The following is a 27,324-nucleotide window of genomic DNA, read 5'->3' as shown; positions in this document are numbered from 1 at the left end:
ACTGCTGGAAGAAGGGGCCAGAGGGGATGTGTGAGATGGTAAAAGAGTTGTATGAGTTAAACAACTGCATAGAAGGGGACAAACATGGCTTTAGAGGGAGAAACATCATCTACAAATCCACAGAGGGCACACCCTGGAGTTCACTGTCACTCTTAAATGTTCTTTTAATTATGTAATATGTTCAGTGACTCTGTTCTGTCTCAGCCTCTATTTTTAAAAATTATTTATTTATTTATTTGGTTGTGCTGGGTCTTAGTTGTAGCAGGAGGGCTCTTTAGTTGTGGCATGCATGTGGGATCTAGTTCTCTGATCAGGGATCAAACCTTGGGCCCCCAGCATTGGGAACTCGGAGTCTTATCCACTGCATCACCAGGGAAGTACCCTCCTGTCCCAGTCTCTGATGTGCCAGTTTTCTTCAACACCTAAGATGTGACCTCTTAGATATCACCTGATTCTCAAATCCATGAACTCCCCCACTCCACCCCATTTATCCATCTGAATCGTGTTCTCCTGTTCTTCTCTGCATGGTTCTCTTGGTCAATACGTCCAGTAAACTCCTGTCTCAGATCCTAGCCCCATTTTAGTTCCATTTTCCTCACTAGGAGAAACACCAGTTCTCCAGTTTCTCTCTGCCTGCCATGAGGCAGTTTTATGGGGCTGTAAGATATCAGTGACCTGCAGATTGTGGACAGTAAAATTTCATAGTCCCGAACCTCTGTTTTCTAAGCTGCTGACTCAGTTTAAATTGTGCCAAAATCTATAGTATTTTACTAAACCTTGGCAAAACCCTCCCTCACTGCTTCATAGAAAAGCCTCCCAAAGAGGGAGGAGTTTATTCTCACAGCTGAAGAGTAATGCCATGTCCCTACTGGTCTTTACAGAAATGCCCCTTCAATTTTGCCCTGTCTTATTTCTACCTAAATTCCCTTCCCTCTTCATCTACAGTTATATCTCATGGATTTTATTGTATTAATATGGTTTATGAGACCCAATTATTACTATAGTTTATTTTTGTTTATTTTTAATTGAAGTATACTTGATTTACAATATTAGTTTCAGGTGTACATCATAGTAATTCAGTATTTTTATAGGTTATTCCATTTAAAGTTGTTAGAAAATATTGACTATATTCTCTGTGTTATCCTATATATCCTTGTAGCTTATTTATTTTGAGCATAGTAGTTTGTTCCTCTTAATCCCCTACCCCTATCTTGCTCCTCCCCCTTCCCTTTCCCCACCGGTATCCACTAGTCTGTTTTCTATATCCATGAGTCTGTTTCTGTTTTGTTATATACACTCCTTTGTTTTAATTTTTAGGTTCCACATATTAGGGATACATAGAGAGTCTTTTTTCACTAAGCATAGTACTCTCTAGGTCCATTCACATTGCTGCAAATGGCAGAATTTCACTCTTTTTATAGCTAAGTAATATTTCATTGTATATATGTATCACATCTTTATGCATTCATCTGTTGATGACATTAGGTTGCTGCCATGTCTTGGCTCTTGTAAATAATGTTGCAATGAATATTAGAGTGTGTATATCTTTCCAAATTACTGTTTTGGAACTTTTTTCTCTTTTTCTCTTCTCCTTCCTCCTCCCTCTTCCCTCCTTCCTCTTCCTTCCCTCCTTTCTTCCCTCCTTCCTTCCTTTCCTCTTCGTCTTCTTTTGAGAGAATTTTTGAAGAAGAAAAGCTGGTCCTGGGTCCTGGTCGTCCCTCTAAACTGAGACCAGATTTCTAAAGTTTGGTTTTGGTTACAGTCATTGCCCAGTTTGTCATCTCTTGTACTCTCAGTACTGTCTCCCAGTACTCTGCTCTCCCATGTGATACAAAGTATCTTGGAAGAAAAGTCCCCAGGCAGGGCTGTGCTTAGCCTGATGTCAAGTGTTGAGTGGGGATGGAAGGAAATGGCAGGATTTTAGTGCATATTTCTTCAGGTGTTCTTCAGCCCTGAACCCACCTCAGGGATGCATCAGTCACCTGATCATTGATACTTGTTTGTGTCTGTCTATTCCTCTGTCTTGGAGTCTTCTTCATCCCCATCACTGCTTGATTCAGGCTTCTGTGAGTAGCGCCATTGATGTGGTGACTCAGGAAAATGTACTCTTCACAAGGCAGGTGATATTCTATGCCAGTCATCCTCCAGATCTCATTAAAATGTCTGAATTGTTCGTACATTTAGTTTTCTCTACTGGGGATTCGTACTTGCACCTCATTCATCATAACTAGTTTTCTCTAATATTGTTCTTTTTTTTTTTAAAGCTTATATTTTATTCAATGTTTATCATAAGTTTTTTGCCTTGTTTTCTAATGTATTCATTTTATTTATTTATTTTTGGCTGTGTTGGGTCTTCGTTGCTGTGCGCGGGCTTTCTCTAGTTGCGGCAACCGGGGGCTACTCTTCGTAGTGGTGAGTGGGCTTCACATTGCGGTGGCTTCTCTTGTTGCGGAGCACAGGCTCTAGGCATGCGGGTTTCAATAATTGTGGCTCATGGGCTCTAGAGCGCAGGCTCAGTAGTTGTGGTGCACAGGCTTAGTTGCTCTGCAGCATGTGGGATCTTCCCAGACCAGGGCTCGAACCTGTGTCCCCTGCATTGGCAGACAGATTCTTAACCACTCTGCCACCAGGGAAGCCCTCTAATATAGTTTCTTATTATATTCTAGTTTAGGTTTGTGTAAATCTGCACTCTCTACGTGTGTATGATTCTTTTAACTATGAAGCTTTTAGAAAATATTGCTTGAATGAAGGTAGACACATAATAGCTATGGATCCCCCTCTTTCAGGCCACTTACTCATGATGTTCCTCTGAGTTATGACATCTCCCAGGGAATTAGGTGTTGGAGAAACCCCTGTGAGTTATCCCAAATCTGAACAGAGCCAAGTAAATGGCTTCCACTATCCTAATTGTCAGGCTTCCATGCCTTCTGCTTCCCTCCCTGTGATAACCCTGGGCACTTCAAGGACTCTTGGAAAAGTCGCTCTCCTACATTCTCCCAATTGCTTCTTTGGATATTGTCACATGAGTTGTACTTCTTTTTAATGATAGTTAATTGGGGCAAAAATTGTTTAAAATTTATTCTCAGTACCCGATCCAGCCACTGTCATACATTTGCAGACTTGAAAATGAGTGGCCTAGTGGGAAAGGGGATTAGGGAATAATAAAACTATAGCTCAAGGCTTGAGTTCCTCATCCAAATCACAAGACAGACTCGACTTGTCACCATGGGCTTTCCCTTGTGGTGTCAGACAGAGATGGGTATCTTTTCCTTTTGTACCAAGATGTGAGTTAAACAGAAACTTAAGGAATAGATAAGATAGGGGAAGATTACTCTGTTACTGGTATTGGAAGTGAGACCCTAAAAAACTTTATACATAAAGTGAGGGGCTGTTTCCTGTTAGATGCAGAGTGTGCTGTATCCACCCCATCCCACCCTGTACAAACCCAGCTCCTTCTACAGGCTGCTAGAGATTCTCCTTGATACCATCCATTTTTTTTCCCATAGAAAATAGAAAAATAATTTATTCCAAAAGAGGGCAGAAATAAGAAATTCATCCTGAAAATATACTTTGGTATAATTCTGGTGGGACACATTTTCCCTCTGAACATGTTCCCCTACTGACTGCCCCACTGGAGTCTTGTTGTCATGTAACAGTTTTTAAACACTTCACTGATTCTCATGTTTTGAGCAGACAGGAGCCATCTTCACATCCACAGGTTCTAAGGAGAGAGTAACGTTATTTCTCAGAAGAACAGCACTTTCTATCCCGTAAGAGTATATTAACATTTTATAGGGACTTCCCTGATGGCACAGTGGTTAAGAATCCGCCTGCCAGTGCAGGGGACACGGGTTCGATCCCTGGCCTGGGAAGATGCTACATGTCATGGAGCAACTAAGCCCGTGTGCCACAACTGCTGAAGCCCATGTGCCACAACTACTGAAGCCTGCACACCTAGAGCCCATGCTCCACAGGAGAAGCCACTGCAGTGAGAAGCCTGTGCATCGTAACAAAGCAGAGCCCCTGCTTGCTGCACTAGAAAAAGCCTGTGTGCAGCAATGAAGACCCAATGCAGCCAAAAAAATGAATAAATAAAAAAGAAAGTAGGGGCTTCCCTGGTGGTGCAGTGGTCGAGAGTCCGCCTACCGATGCAGGGGACACGGGTTTGTGCCCCGGTCCGGGAAGATCCCATGTGCCACGGAGTGGCTGGGCTCCTGAGCCATGGCCGCTGAGCCTTCACGTCCGGAGCCTGTGCTCTGCAACGGGAGAGGCCACAACAGTGAGAGGCCCGCGTACAGCAAAAAAAAAAAAAAAAAAAAAAAAAGTAATGGTAAAATAAAATTTTAAAAAACCATTTTATAGAGGCAACACAGTTTAGATTAAATAAGCACATCATTCATCAAAGTGTGACAAGAAAAAATGCTGCATTGTAGAATAATATATTCAAATGTGGTGTGAACATTTAAGGCAGCTGATGGCCAAAGTGGGCAAGTCAAGGAGGGTGGTCTGGGTATGGAGGTGATTTTGTGTCTAGAGGAGGTCTCTTTGTGATAAGAGATAGCAGCAAACTGAACAGATTACCAACATGGTGATGTTAACTCCCTGGTTGGGACACTTAGGGATGAACCAGGGCACCAGGAAGCCGACCAAGCCCCAGAACATGCTCATCATGATGAGAGGCACGGTGAGGCCGGCATATGCCATGATAGCTGCGAGAGGTACCAGCCCCTGCCCCACCGCCTCACTTTGGTCCCACCGGAAATGTCAACCTGATACCACCCATCTTTAAGTTTTTATTCTCTTCTTTTTTCTTCCCTCCTTCCTTCCTTATTCTTTTCTCATGTGCACAAAAATGAATATTTACATACCTACTTCTCAAAATGTTTTAACTAATTAAATGAGATGAAACCTATCAAAAATATGAATTATCACACTTCTTAGGAGCAGATTTTACATAGTCAAATGGGAAAAATGTGTATGCTTAGAAACATGGAAAGCACATAATGAGTGTGAGTGGCTCTTCTTTCATTTTGGACTCTGGCTGAGAATCAATGTGGAAGATAGGTTTGTAATGAAAATTTCCTTCAGTTAGTAACTTGAGAAAAGGTTTTAGGCACAATCCATATTCTCCTCCTTTAGATTGTGGGGTATCGGGGGAAGAGTTCGTTACTTTTTCTTAACTCTTCACAGTAGGCAGAACCATTAAAATAGTTCTAGATTGAAATCCAAATGGAGTAAACTGTTTGTTAACTAATTATCATCCCTGATGTCCTCTGAATCTAAGAAGAGATTTAGGATATAAGGTCATGATTCTAGAAGGAAGGTGCAGGAGGGTTCTAGTCACATGCATTCAGATCCCCAGTGCATAGCCCTGCCATCTCTTCCGCACAGTAATAGAACCTCAGATGTCCTGATGGGAGGGGGAATGCCAGGCTTATAGCCCAACATGGACTGAGATTCAGAGAGTAACACCCCAGCACGGAGCACAGCAGTGCCTGGCTGCCTGGCCGTTCCTGTAACTACTCTTTCTGAAAATATTTTCTTTGTGAATCCACTGCATTCATGCACTGCTCCTGTCAACTCTCTTTTTGTCAGGGCTCATAGACCAAGCTTGCCGGCTTAGAAAACTAAACCTTTATAGGAATTCTATTTTGATGATTCTCTTTGGAAGTCCATCTCATTACAATTTTGTTAGAAAATGAACTTACATTCAATTCCTGACCTGCATTTATGTCTGTCCTTAATTGTCATTGTTGAAGACGTATCCTACTGTCCCATCTGTCTCAGAATCTGGATTTTCTTGAATCTAGATTTTAGTTTCTCATTTTTTTTTAAGATTTTTTTGATGTGGACCATTTTTAAATTCTTTATTGAATTTGTTACAATACTGCTTCTGTTTTATGTTTCGCTTTTTTAGCCACGAAGTATGTGGGATCTCAGCTCCCTGACCAGGGATCGAAACCACACCGCCTGAGTTGGAAAGCGAAGTCCTTTTTTTTTTTTTTTGGCTGTGTTGGTTCTTAGTTGTGGCATGTGGGATCTTCGTTGAGGCGTGCGGGATCTTTCGTTGCTGCACAAGGGGTTCTCTTTAGTTGTGGCATGTGGGTTTTTCACTTCTCTAGTTGTGGCGCACAGGCTCCAGGGTGCATGGACTCTATAGTTGTGGTGCGTGGGTTCCAGAGCGCGTGGGATTTGTAGTTTGTGGCACACAGTTTCTCTGGTTGAGGCGTGCGAGCTCAGTAGTTGTGGAGCGCAGGCTTAGTTGCCCTGCACCATGTGGGATCTTAGTTTCCTGAGCAGAGATTGAACACACGTCCCCTGAATTGGAAGGTGAGTTCTTTACCACCGGACTTGCCAGGGAAGTCCCAGTTTCTCTCTTTATAGCTCCTCCCTCCCCTCCATTCTTTCTGATGAATTGCTTCTCTTATACCTTGAAGAAACTATAATATTTTGTAAGCTTTTTGTAAGCTTTCCATATTCAAAAGTCACATCTGTAACTCTAGCAGTCTCTTATTTTCCAGAATTATGCCACTTCCTTTTCTTTTTTCTTATCTGCAATTTCTGAAATGATTCTTTCTCTCTCTCCCTCCTCTCCACTCTGTCCATTTAGTGACTCTCTTTTGCTTTACACTGTATATTTGCTCGCTGTCTCCCTGATCCATGGTCACAGATAATTTTTTCAATGTGTGTATTGGCCCTGTATTAAACTTCCACAAAAGAGAGCATGGGAGGGGCTTCCCTGGTGGCGCAGTGGTTTAGAGTCCGCCTGCCGATGCAGGGGACACGGGTTCGTGCCCCGGTCCGGGAAGATCCCACATGCCGCGGAGCAGCTGGGCCCGTGAGCCATGGCCGCTGAGCCTGCGCGTCCGGAGCCTGTGCTCTGCAACGGAAGAGGCCACAACAGTGAGAGGCCCGCGTACTGCCAAAAAAAAAAGAGAACATGGGAGAATGATATGCCATCTAGATTGTGTTCCAAGACTTGAAATCTTTATGTGGATTTATTCCTGGCAAATGATGAGAAAGTGTTCCTCACTGAGTTCAGGACAAGATCCTGAATGCCAGTCATATCATATCTCTTTGTTTCTTTTATTATTCAGTGGACGCCTCAAGGATAAAGTTCAAGTTTTGATACAGTTATGAAACTAATCTTTATAGTACAATTACGGACCGTATTTCTGTCTTTCGTCTGCTCTTCCAGCTGCCCTCTGGAGACCTCATGTTGCCTCTTCACATTGCAGAGCTATGGGCATTTCTATAGTGCACTCTTGTAGATGATGGTAGATAACACGGTATGTGAGAAATTCCTGATTCATGCAGAGACTCCATATCTCATGACACCATCTGGAATGTGGTTAATGTTTCCCTGAGAGAGCAGGATATACTTGAGAAATCATGATTGTGCCTCCGTAGGAAACCTACTTCTGGAGGTTCTCTGAGAATCCTCCTTTTGAAGTCCCATATGGGAGTAGCCTGCCAATTGTGTGGAATTCGGAATCTTTTCTTTAGTTGTGAAATGTGAACACAATGAGTGACTCCCTGGAGTTTCACTGCTCCACTTGTCAACAGAACCCGAAGTATCCCTTCCAAAGAGGTTCAAGAGTAGTTATTCTCTGATGTCTCTTCCAATAGATGAAATCTACTAGCTGAATATCACGAAGTAGCTGTTTAAAAGATATTTTCAGGAGGTGGCCTTAACGAGTTGGTGATTGGGACTGGGTGTAATACATGAGTTCATTGGAATATTTTGCCATGTCTGTATATAGCAGGGCAGAGTCTAGTATTGGAGGTGAAATCCCTAGACACATGGGCCTTCCAGTTAGTAATTCATAGGGGATAACTGATTTGTCAGTGGACTACGTGAGTGTAAGGGCTAGTGGGAGTACCTTTGGTCAGGGAGCTCAAGAGTTTCTGAAAGTATTGTTGATTTTAATTTAAGAATGCCATTGATCCTTTTGACTTTTCCAGAAGATTGTCGATAACATGGACAGTGTAGTTTTTGAGTCAGGGGAAACACCTTACAGGGTTCTTTTACAATGGTTCCCATGTGACACTGTCACTTGATATAAACATTGGGATAACCCAAGTTGGAAACAAAATCAGTCAGCTTTTTTTTTCAAGGACTGTAGCTTTTCAGCAGAGAAATGGTTTAATCCAGCCTGAAAACAGACAATAACTAAAACATAGTCAAATTGCATGGAGGGTAGAAGCTGGATACAATCCATCTGAAGGTGTTCAAATTCTTCTTGGTGGTGCCTGGGCAGGTAGGTCATGCATGCATCCCCCCATCACCGCCTGGGGACTGTCCACTGGGGATCAGAGCTTCGGTAAGAGCCAGCTGTAAACCCCATCCACCCCCTCACCCCAACCCCCAGCTCCAGTGGCACTCGGCCCCTCTCTCCAAAGGCACGGCTGTCCCTATGCCCCCCGCCCCTCAGGACGATCAAGACTCTAAGACTAGCTCCTCACTCCAAGCCCCTTCCCTAGGCCTACGAGCTATTAAACATCCTCCAACAGCCCCTGAGGCAGGTCTGCTCCCTCTCCCCATTTCGTACTGGGGGAAACTGAACCTGGGGTGGGGGTTAGAAGGAGAGTCTCTTGTTGCAACCCCCAGCAAGGGGTGGGGATCCAGGAATCAATCCCAAGCCCACAACCCAGTGTCTCAGGGAGTCTGACCCACTGTGTCCCCCTTCCCTCCTGGCCTGTTTCCACCCCAAGAAAGCCCCTCCTTCTGGTTCCCTCAGGCTCCTCTGAGTGTCCTTCTCAGCCTCCTCCCTCCCTGGGGTGCCCTCAGACCTTCTCCTCCCTGGATGCTGATGCCCCTGTAATAGTTTGCTAAGGTTGCCATAGCAAAGTACCGCAGACTGGGAAGCTTAAACAACAGACATTTTCTCACAAACATGGAGGCTAGAAATCTGAGATCAAGGGGTTGACAGCATCATTTTCTCCTGATGCTGCTCTCCTTGGCTTGTATATGGCCATCTTCCCCCTGTGTCTTTACATTGTCTTCCCTCTCTGTGTGTGTATCCTAACTTCCTCTTTTCTTTCTTTGGCTGCATTGGGTCTTAGTTGTGCCATACGGGACCTTTCGCTGCGGCACGCGGGCTCTTGGTTGTGGCGTGCAGGCTTCTCTAGTTGCAGTGCGTGGACTTCTCTCTAGTTGAGGCATGTGGGCTCAGTAGTTGCCCTGAGGCATATGGAATCTTAGTTCCCCAACCAGGGATTGAAACTGAGTCCCTGGCGTTGGAAGGCAGATTCTTAACCACTGGACAACCAGGGAAGTCTCTAACTTCCTCTTCCTTTAAGGACAACAGTCACGTTGGATTAGGGTCCACCCTAGCGACTTTATTTTACCTTTTTAAAGACCCTATTTCCAAATACAATGACATTCTGGGTTACTGGATGTTAAGACTTCAACATATGGATTTGGGGACATACAATTCAGCCCATAACTGCCTGCACCCTTTTTTTCATAGGGAGCTAACATTGAGGAGCTCTCCTGAGGAGTTCCTCATTTACCAGCCCCCAAATTATCCAGCAGAGGAAAAATTTATTACTTCCACTTCTCAAAGGAGGGAGCTGCAGCTGAGAGAGGATGACTTTGACAAGGGCACACATCTGCCAAGTGGCTGAGTTAGGGAAGATTTAGTGAACACTGGTCTGATTCAACTCACCTACTTCCTTTGTTTTTTGTTTTTTTCAAGATTTTTAAATTTTTTATTTTTTTTATTTTTGGTTGCGTTGGGTCTTCGTTGCTACATGCGGGCTTCCTCTAGTTGCGGCAAGCGGGGGCTACTCTTCATTGCAGTGCATGGGCTTCTCGTTGCGGTGGCTTCTCTTGTTGCAGAGCACGGGCCCTAGGCACGTGGGCTTCAGTAGTTGTGGCATGCGTGTTCAGTAGCTGTGGCTCGCGGGCTCCAGAGCACAGTCTCAGTAGTTGTGGTGCACGGGCTTAGTTGCTCCGCGGCATGTGGGATCTTCCTGGACCAGGGCTCAAACCCGTGTCCCTTGCATTGGCAGGCGGATTCTTAACCACTGTGCCACCAGGGAAGCCCTCACCTACTTACCTTGTATCCGCTCCCTGACAGAAACATCTGGGGACTCCAGCCACACCCCCAGATACCTCTCCTGTGAGATCATCTGCTGAGCGCTGAACCATCACACCCTGACATTTCAACCTGAGGAACCCGGCCCCTTCCCCATGGGCATGCAGTGCCTTCCCTGCAAACTCACTTCTCTCCTGTGAATAGTATTCTCATGGACAGCAGCACCATCACCCTGGTATCCCTAACAGGCTCATCAATGTCACCCCAAACACATCACTGGCCCTCACCTGAAACTAATATTGTAAATCAACTATAGTTCAAAAATATATATATGAAAATTTTTCACTTCCTAATCATTTCACATTTCATTATTTTCTATATTCTTGAGGTTATTTGTGGCTACTGAATTAGTATGGTGGAAATAGACTACATTGGTGTGATACTGGCAACTTTTTCCAACTCCATGGTCAATGAGTTCATATTGACAGTTTTAAATTGGCCATTGATGGGAATATATACACCAGAGAAACTGGCAACACTACAAAGTATGGCTTGATTTATTGGGGTTTTTTGTTTTTTGCTTTTTGTTTTTTTTTGCTGTGAAGTTTGCAGGATCTCAATTCCCCTACCAGGGATTGAACCTGGGCCATGATGGTGAAAGTGCGGAGTTCTAACAACTGGACTGCCAGGGAACTCCCCTTTATTTATTGTATTGTTGAATATTTAGACTTAAAGTAATGGAAAATATATTAAAAATGCAGATTAAAATTAGCTGTAAGTTGTACGTGGTCATTGCAATGTACCAAAGAAAATAAATAAATAAATAAATAAGGTAGGGTAGATATCTTCCAATATTCCAGAATAGTAAATACAATTATTCCTTAGTTAAGAAGTCACATCACTGAAGAATGAAGTTGCAACATAAGTCTTTATTGTTTCACTATCTTCTAATTGGTTAATGAAAAGAAAAATAGCCAAAATTCATTTTTAAAAAACAGGCAAAGGATATGAACATTCTTACCAGACATACAGGTGGCAAATTAACAAATGAAAAATGCTCAACATCATGAAACATCAGGGAAGTGGAACTAAAACTACAGTGAAATACTGTTACACACATTTATTAAAAGGGTCAAAATTGAACTTTGGCACAGTGGTTAAGAATCCACCTGCCAATGCAGGGGAAACAGGTTCGAGTCCTGGTCCAGGAAGATCCCACATGTCGCAGAGCAACTAAGCCCGTGTGCCACAACTACTGAACCTGCACTCTAAAGCCTGCAAGCCACAACTACTGAGCCCGTGTGCCACAACTACTGAAGCCCACACGCCTAGAGCTCGTGCTCTGCAACGAGAAGCCACTGCAATGAGAAGCCCGTGCACTGCAACAAAGAGTAGCTCTAGCTCACTGCAACTAAAGAAAACCCGTGTGCAGCTACGAAGACCCAATGCAGCCAAAAATAAATTAATTAACTTTTTTAAAAAAAGCTTTAAAAAAAAAAGGGTCAAGGGGCTTCCCTGGTGGCACAGTGGTTAAGAATCCACCTACCAATACAGGGGACACAGGTTCGATCCCTGGTCCGGGAAGATCCCACATGCCGTGGAGCAACTAAGGCCGTGCGCCACAACACTAAGCCTTCGCTCTAGAGCCCGCAAGTGACAACTACTGAGCCTGTGTGCCACAACTGCTGAAGCCCGCGTGCCTAGAGCTGGTGCTCTGCAAGAGAAGCCACGGCAATGAGAAGCCCGCACGATGAAGAGTAGTCCCGCAACTATAGAAAGCTTGTGCACAGCAATGAAGACCCAACGCATACAAAAAAAAAAAAAAAGAAGGTCAAAATTTAAAAAGTCCCGCCATACACACCATTGGCAAAGATACGGAATAACTAGAAGTCTCTCACTGTTGGCAGGAATACAAAAGGGAACAATTGTGCTAGGTCACAGTTTGATTCTTCTTGAAAAGTTATACATTTATCTAACCTGTAACTAACGCGCTCTGAGATATTAGCACAAGAGAAATGAAATATATCAGTATTGAAGAATTGTACTGAAATGTCTATAACAATTTTGTTTGATATAGCCAAAAACTGGAAACAATTCAGATATCCAAAAAACAGATGAAGGAATAAACAAATTGTGATATATCCAAGTATATAGTGATATACTCCTCAACAACATAAAAGGAATGAACTACCCACATAAGAACCACTGCCGAATCTCAAAATAAATACACTGCCTGAGGAGGACACCCGGGGGAAAAAAGACTAAACATTTTATAATTCCATTCATATAAAGTTATAGAAAATATAAAATATTTTATTATAGAGTAAATCAATGCTTGCCTGGGAGGCCAGGGAGGGTAGAGAGAAAGAGATTATTAAAGGGCATGAGGTAAATACTGGGTAATGCATAGCTTAATTATCATGATTGTTTGATGGTCTCATGGGTTTATATGAATGTCAAAACTTACCAAATCGTACAGTATAAATATGGATAATTTATTATTTTTTTTGTGGCTATTTTAAGTCTTTGTTGCTGCACATGGGCTTTCTTTAGTTGCCGTGAGTGGGGGCTACTCTTTGTTGCAGTGCACAGGCTTCTCATTGCAGTGGCTTCTCTTGTTGCAGAGCACGGGCTGTAGGTGTGTGGGCTTCAGTAGTTGTGGCACGTGGGCTCAGAAGTTGTGGCTCACGGGCTCTAGAGTGCAGGCTCAGTAGTCGTGGCGCACGCGCTTAGCTGCTCCGTGGCATGTGGGATGTTCCCAGACCAGGCTCGAACCTGTTTCCCCTGCGTTGGCAGGCGGATTTTTAACCACTGCACCACCAGGTAAGTCCCAATTTATTGTTTATTAACTGTACCTAAAAAGCGTTAAGAAACAAAAAAATTCTTACTGTTTTAGAAAAATAAAGTTTAGCAAACCTATGTTAACACCACCATATCCATTGTAATGCCCTGGGATTGGTGCCTAGCCTCAGTAGTAGCAAATATTGGTGAGCAATGAAGACCATTTACAACTGACTCAGTAGGAATGCAGGCTGGGTCACAAAGGCCACATCATCGGAATAAGAGATCTTCCGTCATTCCCTCCCTGTTTCCCTGTCTGTGCAGCAATGGCCTTAAGGTGAACAGCCCAGAGAAGATGGGCTGTTTATAGGAATCCATAAAACCATTAGATTATTTTCTGAGAAGGCCCTCAGCTATACAAGATACACAGTTCTGAAGGTCCTGAGAATTTCTGCAGTTTCTCATCCTTCAAAACCATGGTGCCTGGAACACTGTGGATACCCTTTTAAAAGAGGGATATTCCAGCCAGTTTGCTGCAGTCTCCTGTGATCTCTACTAATCAGCTGTTCCTGTAACTATTATCATTCCCCCTATAATCTTTCAACCAGGGATACTACCACACATGCAGAATTCTGGATGTTAGGGCACATGGCTCCGCTGCAGGATCTAGGGAACAGACTTCCCTCACTAGTGCTGAGCAGGATGCAATATCTCCTGTGAATAAGAGAACAATTTCATGTTGTTCCCAGAATTACTGGAGGTTGTCACAACTGCTCCCTCCTCAGGATAAGCTCTGTCACCACAAAAAATACTAGCATTCAGCCTCCAAATTAGGACCAAGCAAGCAGGCCCAGACCTGCAGGAGCACTGACAACATTCCATCCACCCATGAGGCACACGAGGGTCAGGATCCCACAAAATCTGTTTCTTTTATTCTGGCAGAACCCAGTTGTTTTCAAACTATCCCTTAAAGTGAACAGAACCCTTGAGATTAAAGGTGACGGAAACCTTAATGCCTTTGTTATAGCAGAAAACCAGAACAATGTAGGCAGCTGTTCCTGGGTCAGTGACTTGGAGGCTGGAAATTCCATCACAAGAGTCATGTGAGACCAACAAAATCCCCAGAAAAGGTAGTCCACCTTTACAAGTCACCAGCAGAGCTCAGATGGAGTCCTCTTGGTCACAACTGGGTCAAGCCCCTGCTCTAACTAATCAGAGAGAAAGGAGAGTACTCCAGCTTCTCATGAAGTCCCTGAGAGAATGAGAAGACACTGAGGTTTCCTGCCCCAAACACACTGGGGTGGGTACATGATGTACAATCTGGGCACCTGCCAGGTGGTGGAGGTGAATGGCTTCTGCCTTAGATCTGACAGGACAGTAATCTGATAAGAGCTCCAGTAACCTGGAAGGTTAAAACATGAAGTGCGCCTTCTACATATCTGAAATTTATGTTGATGTTTGGATGTATGAGGTTCACTTCAGGCAGACGGCACCCTCAAAAGGCACCTCCTTGAGTGTTGTTATACTGAAGGAGGACATATGACGTTTCTTCATGTCTAAGTTGCTTTTCCTGTGTGAATTTTGTGGTAATCAAGAAGGTAAGGCCTTTGGCTTATGGCTTCCTCACATTTAACACACCCATAAGGCCCAATCCTTTATGAACTCTGGTGTTGAGTGAGGTTGGAGCTGTGGCTAAAGGCGTTCCCACATTGGTCACACTTATAAGGTCTTTCTCCTGTGTGAACTCTCTGATGGTCACTGAAATTGGAGTTTCAAATATGTGGGGTTTTTAACACCAACCAATTCTCTGCACACGCCAACTGGGTGTCCTACAATTTAATTCAGTTCTGAAACTAGGTGCTCAGACTTAGCACAGACCCCACAGGTTAAGGGCTCCATCCTACAAGACTGCCCAATCCAAGGTGGATCCCTAGGTTACCCACACTTCTGTCCAAATTGACTACAAATCAGGGGGTTCCCATGACCACCCTAGCTCGGTTTTGATAATCTGCTAGAATAGCTCACGGAGCGCCAAGGAAACACTTTTACTTACTAATCTGTTTATTACAAAGGCTATTTCAAAGCATACAAATGAACAGGCCAGACAATGAAGTACAGAAGACAATGTCTAGGAAGGTCCCAAAGCAGAAGCTTCTGCCCTGAGAAGCTTGGTATGCGCACCCTCCTAGCCCATTGATGCATTCTTGCTTACCAACTAGGAAGTTCTCTTAACCCCATCCTTTAGGGGTTTTATGGAGGCTTTGTTATCTAGTCATGATTGATTAAATAACTGACCATTGGAGTTTAACTGAAACTCCAGGTTCTCTTCCAGGAAGTGGGGGGAGAGAGGGCTGACAGTTCCAAACTCTAATCACAAAATTGGTTCCTCTAGCAACCAGTCACCAACCAGAGCTTTCTAGGAGCCTTTGAAGGGGTCTCCTCTTTATCATGCTCCAATATGAGAGGCTTGAAATGTTCTCTTCAAAATATCATCAGGTTATTCTTATTCGCCCAGAGTTTGGGAAACATAACTCCAGGCCACTCAATGTGATGATCTCACACTCAGTTTTGAACCACTGGTCATAAGAGAAAAAAACAGCATGAAAAGCTTCTCCAATTACAGGACAAATTCCACTTCACTCTGTTATCAAAGCTACAAAATATAGTAAATCCCACACAGTAGATTGTCCCAGGCCCCTTACATGTTTTTGAGTAAATCAGTAATCTGAGGTGGGCAGGAACATTAAGGGCATCATGCCTCACAGCAAGTTCTCACAAAAGGATTGCTCCAAGATACATAGTTTTGTTTTGTTTTAATAGTATAAATGCTCTTACATATGGAGTCTCATCTCTTTTCCCTGCTTTTTTTTTAAATAAATTTTTTTATTTATTTACTTTTGGCTGCGTTGGGTCTTTGTTGCTGCGCTCATGCTTTCTATAGTTGCAGCGAGCGGGGGCTACTCTTCCTTGCAGTGAGCGGGCTTCTCATTGTGGTGGCTTCTCGTTGTGGAGTATGGGCTCTAGGCGCACGGGCTTCAGCAGTTGTGGCATGCGGGTTCATTAGTTGTGGCTCGTGGGCTCTAGAACACAACAGGCTCAGTAGTTGTGACACACGGGCTTAGCTGCTCCGCGGCATGTGGGATCATCCCGGACCAGGGCTCGAACCCGTGTCCCCTGCACTGGCAGGTGGATTCTTAACCACTGCGCCACCAGGTAAGTCCTCCAAGATACACAGTTAAGTGAGAAAAGCAAAGTGCATATCTTTATATGAAATATGACTTTATTTTTACTAAGAAAAGCAGCTTGTATAGGACTATATTTTAACATATAGATAACACACAGATAGCAATCCATGTGCAGAAGCAATCCTAAACTGATCCTATACTACAAGCTTTGTTTTTCCTCCAAGAGGTTTAATTATCTGACACTTATGACATTCTATTTTATAATTGTATATAATGTAGGACATCTTCATAAACACTACAAAACATTTTATACTTTTCTTATATTAGGAATCAAATATGTACTGATCCAGTTTTTTTTCCAACTTCAGCTAAAAAATCCTACATATTTAGACAGAACACCTGTAAATTGCAAGAAATGCAGGTATATGTCTCTGCAGAATACACAGCAGAATGATACATATTTCTTGAGCATGTATCATTATCACTTGGAAGCTTGTTACAACACAAATTCTTTGGTCTGGCCCACACAGTGCCTCATTCAGGTCTGGGTTCAGAATTGAGCATGTGCATTTTTTCCCTCTTTTTTTTGTGGTACTCTCACTGTTGTGGCCTCTCCCGTTGTGGCTTCTCCCGTTGCGGAGCACAGGCTCCGGACACGCAGGCCCAGCGGCCATGGCTCACGGGTCCAGCCGCTCCGCGATATTTGGCATCCTCCCGGACCAGGGCACGAACCCGTGTCCCCTGCATCAGCAGGTGGACTCTCAACCACTGCGCCACCAGGGAAGCCCCATGTGCATTTTTAATGAGTCCCCTGGTGACACTGATGGTGAAGGTCCTGGGATCAAAGTCTGAAAATCAGGGTTCTAGGAAAGGTGAGCATGCCTGGTTTCAGGCCCCAGTTCAACATAGTGGAAATTTTCAAGCTCTGAGAGGCAGAGCCAAGACTTTCTACCCACATGCCCTGAGTGTCTCTGCAGTGAGCAAAGGAGAGGAATGGCCAGCTGGGCTGGTGTCCTTCACTCTGCACTGCTGAGGAGGCCTGTGAAGCCTCCACCCACTGAACAGCCTGGTCACCTGCTTCTTCTCCCCAAAATTTATTGCAGAAGTACCCAGCGGGCTCATCTCTTACGTCCTTCAAGTGTTTTCTCAAAGGCCCTCTTATTAAAAATATTTCCCTTTCTGTGCTGTATAATATTATACTCCATACTGTACTTCTCAGGATACTCACCTTGCCTTCTTCTCCCAATTTGTCTGCCACATTATAACATATTATACAATTAGTCTTTTCTGTTTCTGGTCTTTCTTCCTTGAGTACAATGTAATTCCTATGAATTCAGGGTTCTTTGTCTCTGTTATGGCCCAATGTCTCCCATGTACCTACAGTAAATACCTAAAACCAACTGTTTGCTCATTGATCATTAGTGAGACCAGGGACTAAATATGACATCTCAGCTTCCCTGTATATTTTTACAACTCTGGTTACTCTGAATGTCTCCTTTAACTCTCTCCTTCCATGCTGGTATTGCTCAAAAATTTCAAGAATAAAAGAATCAGGACTTCCCTGGTGGCGCAGTGGTTAAGAATCTACCTGCCAGTGCAGGGGACACAGGTTTGATCCCTGGTCCGGGAAGACCCCACATGCCATGGAGCAACTAAGCCCGTGCGCCACAACTACTGAGCCTGCATGCTGCAACTACTGAAGCCCATGCTCCTAGAGCCCGTGCTCCGAAACAAAGAGAAGCCACTGCAATGAGAAGCTCACACACTGCAACGAAGATTAGCCCCCGCTCACCGCAACTAGAGAAAGCCCACACACAGCAACGAAGACCTAACACAGACAAAAAATTAATTAATTAATTAAAAAAAAAGAATAATGGTAGTATTTAAAAAAAGAATGAAGAAGAGTCATATTTTGGAGATAAAACCTTCAGAGTGACCATTCTAGTCATGTAGTCATAGGCTCAGCTTAATTCTATGTCTTCTCAGACATCACATCTAAAACTCTGAGGCCTGACCTTTTTCCATCATCCACTGATGTTTCACAAAAACTATTTCTGCTACTACTTTGAATCACTACATAGACATTATGAATAGCTGTTTGTAATTTGCATTTTACAACTATTTTTCTGAGATAACATCAGTTCTTCATGCAAACAGTCCCTGCATCAAAAAAGAAATGATAATCATTTCCCAGCAATGAAATCGTAAATTTAAGATACTCCCAGTATCTCCAGGGCAAGAGTACCCTTTGTATACATCCTCCAACTGTGAACACTGCAGCCATTGTACAGTAAAAGTAGCATGTTTCTCATTGTCCTCTTTTTGAGATTGATGGTAGATTCCTAAAAGGAACTGAATATATGTCAGCGTATCAAGTAAGAGATATTAAATGGTTAAAAGTGTTGTTCAATGTATTAGACAGAATAATTGACTCTAAAGGCAGGAGAGATGTTTTCTTTGGAAACCACAGACTGATCTGTTAAAGAAAAATTACTCAGACGCTTGTAAAAAAGTTGGGATTTGTAGCCAAGGAGGAAGGGCGGTGGTGTCAGTGGATAAAAAATTACTAAGAGAGCAGGGAAATTCTTCCTAAACTGACCTAAACAATTCTTCCAGAAGGTGTAGGTCAGTGTGATCAGTTATTACCTGTGTGATGGTGAGGGATGAGGAAATTTCATCAGATATCAGTGGCTATCAGACATTTAGGATGGGAAATTCTTGCCAAACCCACTTAGTAGAATTCTTGCTCTTGAGGACAAGGCCCAAAGACTGGGTCTAATAAAATAAAAAATAAAATAAAATAAATAAAGAAAAAAAGCTTAGAGGGTCATGACTAAAGTTTAGTCAAGGAGAGGCTCTGTTAGATCTATTTTTGTACTCCTGATTGAGGGTGGCCCAATATACTTCCTCTGTCTTCCTTGACAGAACACGATCTGGAGTATTTTCTCTCTTGCCCCTGACCAAATGTACATAGACTGGAAAACTAACTTTATGCTTTGGAGTGCATGAATTTGAATTGAAATAAGATAATGTTTATTAGCTTCCGCTAACAAACACATTTTGTGTCTGATTCTATAAAAATATGTTCGTTTGGTTTTGTAGTCTTTGGGGGCATCTGAAATTGTTTGTTTGAATCTCTCTTCCCCACCCTCCCTCACCCCACCCCACCCCACCCCCACCCCCGTGCCGTGCCCCGCGGCTTGCGGGATTTTAATTTCCCCACCAGGGATTGAACCCGTGCCCTCAGCAGTGAAAGCCAGAGTCCTAACAACTGGACCTCCAGGGAATTCCCTGAAGTAGTATTTTTAGCTTCTGGGAGCATGCCAATCTTCACCGAGTACGAAATTATATGTCTCCAAACACTTGGGTGATCAGCTGCAGAGAGCATTTGGCAAAAATAGGATCATGATACCTTTAAAGGTGGGGTGAAGCTCACCTGGATATATCTTTTCCCAACTCCCCTCCTGGCAAAGCTAGTCCTTTCTAGCAGGAAGTCCAGTCTCCTCAGTGTGTGGATCTGTTGGGACTACATTACCCAGAATGCTCAGTATCGAGCGGCAGGAACGCTACCCAATGAACGCTTAGAGACAGGAGGCCGCATGATGTCAGGGCGGAACTTCTGGCTTCCTTTTCACAGCGGCCATGTTAGCTACTCTTGGTTTTGTTTGACCAGTGTGAGAGATTTGGGAATTGTGGGTCCATCTCGAGGTGACGGAATTGAGAAGGTCCGAGAGGAGGGGCTGTCTCCGCGGCATAGAGGCGGGTCTGAAATTCGGCGACGCCGCCCGGGGGCCCCGTGCCAGGCCCAGGAGAGGGTCCGCCGTCCCTGCGTCCCGCCTCTCCCGGCCCCGCTCCGCCCACAGAGTCCGATGGCGGCGGCGGCGCTGAGGAACCTGCCTCAGGTAAACGCTCGTCCTCCGGCCCTCACCGCCCTCACCGCGCCAGACTAAAGCCCCGAGTGCGGGGCGCTTGCTCACGTGCCCGCAGCCCAGGCCGCGGTGTCCGGGATGGTGGTGGGGCGTGGGCAAGGGTGACAGGCGGAGGGACACCTGTTAAAAGGAGAACCGATCACTGAGGAACAGAGGTTGAATAGCTACCCTGAGTCCCAGTCTTCAGGGTCAGGCAGGGGTATAGGGAGGTCTGAGCCCATCGAACCCCGCCATAGACTCATTCCTCAAGACTTGGCTTTTTCCATGTTTCCCACGGCTGTAGAGGTGCTTTTTGGAAACAACACAGCCAAGTGAAGGGTGTCCCATTCCCTCACTGTCTCTGACCTCCACCCACATGTTCTCTGGATTGTGGTTTCTTGCGACTCGTAAGTGCCGTGCCCCCAGTTTGGGGTCTGGAAGCCCTGGAGAAACCCTAAGGCCAGGGTTATGTGAAGGTGTTTCCGTTTCTGGCAACCATTGTAAACAGGTGTGAAAAGTTATTCTAGAAACTGGTAGCACATGCTTGAGGTAAAACTTAACTGGGAATTTCCAGGAAAGGAAAAGTCCCCTTTCTTTCAGGTGGGAATAAAGATCAGGGGACAGTAATTAGGACTGGAATGACTGCTGAGAAGTTGGTGATTGACGGGAGGTTTCGATCAGAGGAGGGAGGTAGTATTACCAACGTCTTAACTGGCTACATCTGGCTGTTGCATGAAGTATAGACTGTGGGTTAGAGGAAGGAGTAAGGAAGATGGGTTTGGAGGCTACTGCCATAATCCAGGTGAGAGTCAGTGGACCAGAGTCATGGTTTAGGAGGTATGATTGGATTCTGGATGTGTGTTTTTAAAAGTGACAACTATATTTTCTGATGTGAACCATGAGGGAGTAAAACAGGACTCAGGGATATTCCTAGGGTTGTTTTTTTTGTTTGTTTGTTTGTTTTGTCTTTTTAGCAGATGTGGGAATAGAAGCTCTATCAACAGAGATGAGGAAGTTGGTAGTAGGAGTAATATTCCCCAGAGATATCAGGAGCTTCTGAGATGTTTCCTAGAGCATTAAGTGGAGGCATTAAGTGAGCAGCTAAATACACAGGTCTGGAAGTCTGGGGTGTGGGACAGTGAGGTGGTGACCACCATAGGCATGGGCTGTGGGATCCAGTCTCAAGGATTATGCGTACTTGAAGAGGGAGTATGCTTGATGACCCCAGGGCCCTGGTATTGAGACTTTTGTGACCTTGGCCACACCAGTGGAATAGTCTGGCATGAGTGTGTGGATCCCTCTATGCCAGGTCCACAGCTTAGATACCTACTTGCCAACATACCTCTTGTTGATGGCTGGTTCCAGTGATCAATGGGACCGTTTGAAGACAGTGGCACCAATGGTGCCAGGGCCTGGTTTCTCCTCTGAGTTGGAGAGCTTGGGAGGAGGGTGGGCATGGGGCATGGATTGTTGTCCCTGAGAAAGGGGCTGTTTGTGGTTTCATCTGTCTCCATCTTGCCAGGGCAGTGTGACCTTTGAGGATGTGGCCGTGTACTTCTCCTGGGAGGAATGGGATCTCCTTGATGATGCTCAGAGATGCCTGTACCACAACGTGATGCTGGAGAACTTGGCACTTATAACTTCCTTGGGTAAGGCTGTCAAACCTGCCTCTGTGCCTTGAACTAGTCTCTGCCCTTCCTTTTTTCCCCAGGAGCAGTCTGTCCTCACATCAGGACCACGGGCACTGTTTCCTTCCTTAGTTCTCTGGGTTGGTGCTGTGGTTCGTTAGGCTGAGGTTTGTGCACTTCCCTCTCCTTCCTTTAGCATGCCCAACATTATCTTCCCTGTTGACTTAACAGTTCTTTTTTTATTATTATTCTTTTTAAAAAATTCTTTATTTTCCATTATGGTTATCATAGGATATCGAATCCCTTGCTTCTTGTATCATCAAGGTGCCATGTATTTGATCAGTGAGGGAGTGGGATTGGGTTGGAGAGCCCACAGAGGTTCACAGTATGTATATGAATCAAGCAAGATGACTCAGAGGGAGCCTGGTCCTGCATAGTAGCACATAGAGGGCATGATGACAATGCCGTATTCAAATCATGCCAGAAACTTACTGTGTTTGACCAGAATTTTGATGCCAGTGGCCACATTTCATTTCTGTCTTCCTTCCCCTTTCTTGACACTTGGCCAATTCGTCATCTCTATTGTCACTGCTACTCTTAATTTCCAACCTGAGGTTAACCTCACATCTCTCGACTCCTCTCTCACCCGTTTTTCTCACTACTCCAACTGCAGTGCTTTCTGCATTGGCCCCTATGTATTCTTTTTTTTTTTTTAACTTTAAAAAATTTATTTATTTATTTATTTATTTATGGCTGTGTCAGGTCTTCGTTGTGGCGCACGGGCTTCTCTCTAGTTGCGGCGGCACATGGGTTTCTCTCTAGTTGTGACGTGTGGGTTTTCTCTCTCTCATTGAGACGCGCAAGCTCAGTAGTTGTGGCGTGTGAGCTTCTTTGCTCCGTGGCATGTGGTATCTTAGTTCCCCGACCAGGAATAGAACCTGGGTCCCCTGCATTGAAAGGCAATTCTTTACCACTGGACCACCAGGGAAGTCCCCCTATGTATTGTTTCATGAGGTGTGCACACATTCTTAAACAGTCCTTAAAGACTAGCTGCCCTACTATAGTCGTATTTTCTTGGGTCTTGGCACAACCCTTTTATACAGTGTTCATGTGTCACCAGCAGACAAGTTCCTTTTCAAAGTTCTTTGTAGAAGAAGGAATTGCATACCCTGTCTCTTCTTTTTGTGTCCACCACAAGGTTGTGTCCTTCACCTCATAAGACCTCTCCCATTCTGTGATCTTTATAGCTCAGTAGTGCTAAGCAGCCCCATCCTCAACTGGAACCAACTCCTTGCTCCTGCAAACAATCCCATGGACAGGTTCCTAGGTTTGTTACACACACTTTTGTAGTAGCTGTCCCCTCTGACCAAAGTCAATGTGCACTTCACCAGCATTACTTGCTTTCAGGTTGTTGGCATGGAGCAGAGGATGAAGAGGCACCTCCTGAACAGAGCATTTCTGTAAATAGAATGTCACAGGTCAGTACTCCCAAGGCAGGTGTGTCCACCCAAAAGGCCCATTTTTGTGAGATATGCGGCCCGGACTTGGGAGACATTTTGCACTTGACTGAGCACCAGAGGCAGAAACTGTATGATATTGGGGCATGGGAGCAGCAGTTGTATTTCAGTGCAAAACTTCAGCACCAAAAGCAGAACATTGGCGAGAAATGCTTCAGAAGCAACATGGACAGAGCCTCATTTATGAAAGACTGCAAATTTTTTGTGTCAGGGAAGTCCCTTTCCCATGGGGAGTCCACATACACCAGGGAGAAGTCAAACAGGGGAACTGAGTGTGGAGCTGCCTTTCACAGGGGGAAAACTCATTATAACTCTGGAGAATGTACTGAAGACTTTAGTTGCAAACACATGCTTTTTCAGCACCAAAGAGTCCCCACTAGAGAAAAATGCTACATGTGCAGCGAATGTGGGAAATCTTTTAGCAAAAGCTACAGCCTCAATGACCATTGGAGAGTTCATACTGGGGAAAAGCCTTATGAGTGTGGGGAATGTGGGAAAACCTTTAGGCAAAGCTCTAGCCTCATTCAACACCGGAGAGTTCACACTGGAGTGAGGCCTCATGAGTGTGACGAATGTGGAAAATTATTTAGCAACAAATCCAACCTCATTAAACATCGGAGAATTCATACTGGGGAAAGGCCATATGAGTGTAGTGAATGTGGGAAATCCTTTAGTGAAAGCTCTGCACTCCTTCAACACCGGAGTGTTCACACTGGAGAAAGGCCTTATGAGTGCAGTGAGTGTGGGAAATTCTTTACCTACCACTCCAGTCTTATAAAACACCAGAGAGTTCACTCTGGATCAAGGCCCTATGAGTGCAGTGAATGCGGAAAATCCTTTACTCAAAACTCTAGCCTCATTGAACACCATAGAGTTCATAGTGGAGAAAGGCCTTATAAGTGCAGCGAATGTGGGAAATCTTTTAGCCAAAGCTCTGCACTTCTGCAACATCGGAGAGTTCACACTGGAGAAAGGCCTTATGAGTGCAGCGAATGTGGGAAATTCTTTACTTACAGCTCCAGTCTCTTGAAACACCAGAGAGTTCACACTGGATCAAGGCCTTATGAGTGTAGTGAATGTGGGAAATCCTTTACTCAAAACTCCAGCCTCATTAAACACAGGAGAATTCACACTGGAGAAAAGCCTTATGAGTGCAGCGAATGTGGGAAATCTTTTAGCCATAGCTCCAGCCTCATTAAACACCGAAGAGTTCACACTGGTTAAAGGCCTGATGAGTGCAGTGAATGTGGGAAATCCTTTACCCATAGGTCCAACTTCAGTGACCACTAGAGTGTTCATATTGGAGAAAGGCTTTATGTGCACTTGAATGTGGGAAATTCATCTCCAGACTCCTAAAACACCATAGTGTCACATTGGAGCAAAGCCTTATGAGTATGGCAGATGGGGAAAATCCTTTGGCCAAAGTCTAGCCTCAGTACACTCCAGAGAATTCACAGTGGAGAAAGGCCTTATAACTTATAAATTCAGTGAGTGTGAGAAAGCCTTCCGCTGAAGAACATACCTCATGGGATACCACAGATTTCAAATGGGAGAACTACCTTCAATGTGCAGGTATATATGATTTCTTTGTTCAGTGCAACAACACAGGAGGAGATCCCTTATGAAGATGCCATTTGCCCGTATTGAACCAGATACATCCAAACATCCACTTAAATTCCAGGTATGTGGGAGCTGCATTGCACTTTTTAACCTGTCCAGGGCCCTTGCCAGATTTATGTCACCGCCAGTTCTGTAGCAGAAGTCATTTCACCTCTAACCACCTGGCAGATGCCCATAGTGTGCAACATTCACCCAACCTAGGAAGGAAACCCCAGTGCTCTCCCACTTGTGGGATGATTCATGAGTAGCTTGAACACTTAGTCTTTCCCAGTTTTTTTTCCTCCCTTATGAGTTAAATCATGGACCTTACCCAGTTTTGGCCTAGAGGACTCCGTTGGTGATTTGAAAAGATGGACTACATTTTTCAGTAATATTATTGCTCTCATGAGACTCTAGTGATGGGATTTTCCAGCCTCCAAGTCACCAGCCTGGGGAACAGTCTGCCTCCCATTGCTCTTGTTTGTATAATAATAAAGGTCTTATTGTTTAAGACACCATTAATCTTAGGGGTTCTGTTCACTGTATGGGGTGGTTTGTTGTAAACTGGGTTTGTTGGCTTGAGATGAACTGCTCTGGTCAGGATCCCAAACTGTGTGCCTCGGCAGGGACAGTATGATGACAGAATATGCCTCTCCAGTTTTGGCCTAGGTTGCATTGCTGCTCAAAACCTTCAAGGAAAGACTGCAGGGCTTTGTGGTGTTAATTTTTAGATGGCATGCCATGATGTTTTGTAAGTTCAGAGTTCAAACTGAGGAGGGGGCTGTTTCTGGTTGCTGTGACAACCTTTAGTGCTTTTGAGAGCAACATAAACTTATTCTCTTGTTCACAGGCGATATTTCATCATGCTCAGCACTGTTGAGGGAAATCTGTTCCCCAGGTCCTGCAGCAGAGCTATGTGCCCTGATGTCCTGAATTCTGTAGGGTAACATCAATGATTTTAAGATTAAAGGGGCCAGGGAAGTGATAATTGTTACAGAAACACTGGATTAATAGAGAGTGGAGGAGACTACAACATAATGGTTAGAATGTGCCTCTTTTAAAAGGTCACTCACGACGTTTAGTCACTATGGTTGTGAAGGATGAGCAGGTACAGAAATTCTCAGGACGTCCAGAACTGTATATCCTGTGTAGCTGAAGGCCTTATCAAAACGTTTTGTGGGGCTTCCCTGGTGGCGCAGTGGTTGGGAGTCTGCCTGCTGATGCAGGGAACGCAGGTTCGTGTCCCGGTCCAGGAGGATCCCACATGCTGTGGAGTGGCTGGGCCTGTGAGCCATGGCCGCTGGGCCTGTGCGTCCAGAGCCTGTGCTCCGCAACAGGAGAGGCCACAGCAGTGAGAGGCCCGCGTACCAAAAAAAAAAAAAAAAAAAAAAAAATGTTTTGTGGACTCCTGAGGCTTCTCTGGGCTGTTCATCTAAGGCCATTGCTGTGCAAACAGGAAAACAAGGATAGAGAGAAGAGAGATTCTTAGTCTAGTGATATGGTATTTTTGACCCATCCAGTATCCCTGTTGAATGAAGTGGAAATAGTCTTTGTTTCCACTTCAAAAATTTCTCACTTATTTTTGCTGCCCCTGAGGCAAGTGCTGAACCTGCCCATTGAGTCAGTATGGTTGCCAAAACTGATTTTCTAGAGTAGGAAATCCAGAATTTTAAGTTGAATCATATTTTTAAAGTTTTAATAAGTATAAATTATATGCAGTAAATATCTATATTTAAACTATAAAATTTGATAAATTTTGATATCTATATAAATCCATGAAACCATCAATAATTATAATAAACGTTTCTGTCACCTCCATACTTACCTTTAATAATCCTTTAATAACCTCTTTGTCCTCCAAGCAGCCATTGATTTGCTTTTCGTTATAACAAATTAGTGTGCATTTTCTAGAATTTTATATGATTGAAATCATAAAGTCTTTTCTTTTTTTTCCTTGGGTGCCCTCATGTGGCATATTTATTTTGCAGTTCATGGTGCTTACATGAGTAGTTCATCCTTTTTATGTTATTGAAAAGTGTGTTGTATTGCTATAGCACTATTTATTTATTTATTCATCTGTTTATGGATGTTCTAATTGTTTCCAGTTTTGGCTATTGCAAATAAAAGTGGTACAGAAATTGGATACAGTTCTTCATATTGACATATTTCCTTTCTCTTGTGTTAACACATCAAAATGCAATACCTGAATCATAGTGTAGGTAATATATAACTTTTAAAATTTATTTTATTTATTTTCTTTGGCTTCATTTGGCCTTCATTGTTGTGTGGGCTTTCTCTAGTTGCAGCGAGTAGGGGCTACTCTTCCTTGCGGTGAGCGGACTTCTCATTGCGGTGGCTTCCCTTTGTTGCAGAGCACAGGCTCTAGGGCACGTGGGCTTCAGTAGGTGCAGCACATGGGCTCAGTAGTTGTGGCTCACTGGCTTTAGAGCGCAGGCCCAGTTGTTGTGGCACATGGGCTTAGTTGCTCTGCGGCATGTGGGATCTTCCTGGACCAGAGCTCAAACCTGTGTCCCCTGCATTGGCAGGTGGATTCTTAACAACTGTACCACCAGGGAAGGCCCTATAAAACTTTTTAAGAAACACCAAATTGTCCTCTAAAATGATTGTTTCCTTTTGTATGCCTATTAGCAGTGTATGAGAGT

General features: G+C 44.1%; 1 protein-coding gene across 4 annotated transcripts in view; it reads left to right on the top strand.

Moving 5' to 3' along the window:
• Positions 1-26,613, top strand: part of LOC309837089 (uncharacterized protein) — a 40,310-nt gene extending 13,697 nt beyond the window's left edge. Inside the window, exons 1-4 of one of the 4 annotated variants that reach the window (XR_014298211.1) lie at positions 19,659-19,911; positions 21,440-21,566; positions 22,953-24,743; positions 25,512-26,613. Coding sequence is in view for 3 of the 4 variants with exons in the window: in XM_082677434.1 (XP_082533560.1) it covers positions 19,879-19,911; positions 21,440-21,566; positions 22,953-24,286 (1,494 nt within the window). In the remaining variant the exon portion in view is untranslated. Of the gene's footprint in view, positions 1-19,658; positions 19,912-21,439; positions 21,567-22,952; positions 25,031-25,511 lie in introns of those variants that run through there. The other 3 variants (XM_082677434.1, XM_082677436.1, XM_082677435.1) reach the window with 3 other exon arrangements.
• Positions 26,614-27,324: the final 711 nt, after the last annotated feature.

Source organism: Grampus griseus (genome assembly GCF_964374135.1).
Source record: "Grampus griseus genome assembly, chromosome: 19".
Taxonomy (NCBI): domain Eukaryota; kingdom Metazoa; phylum Chordata; class Mammalia; order Artiodactyla; family Delphinidae; genus Grampus; species Grampus griseus.
This window is presented reverse-complemented; position numbering and strand designations above follow the sequence as displayed.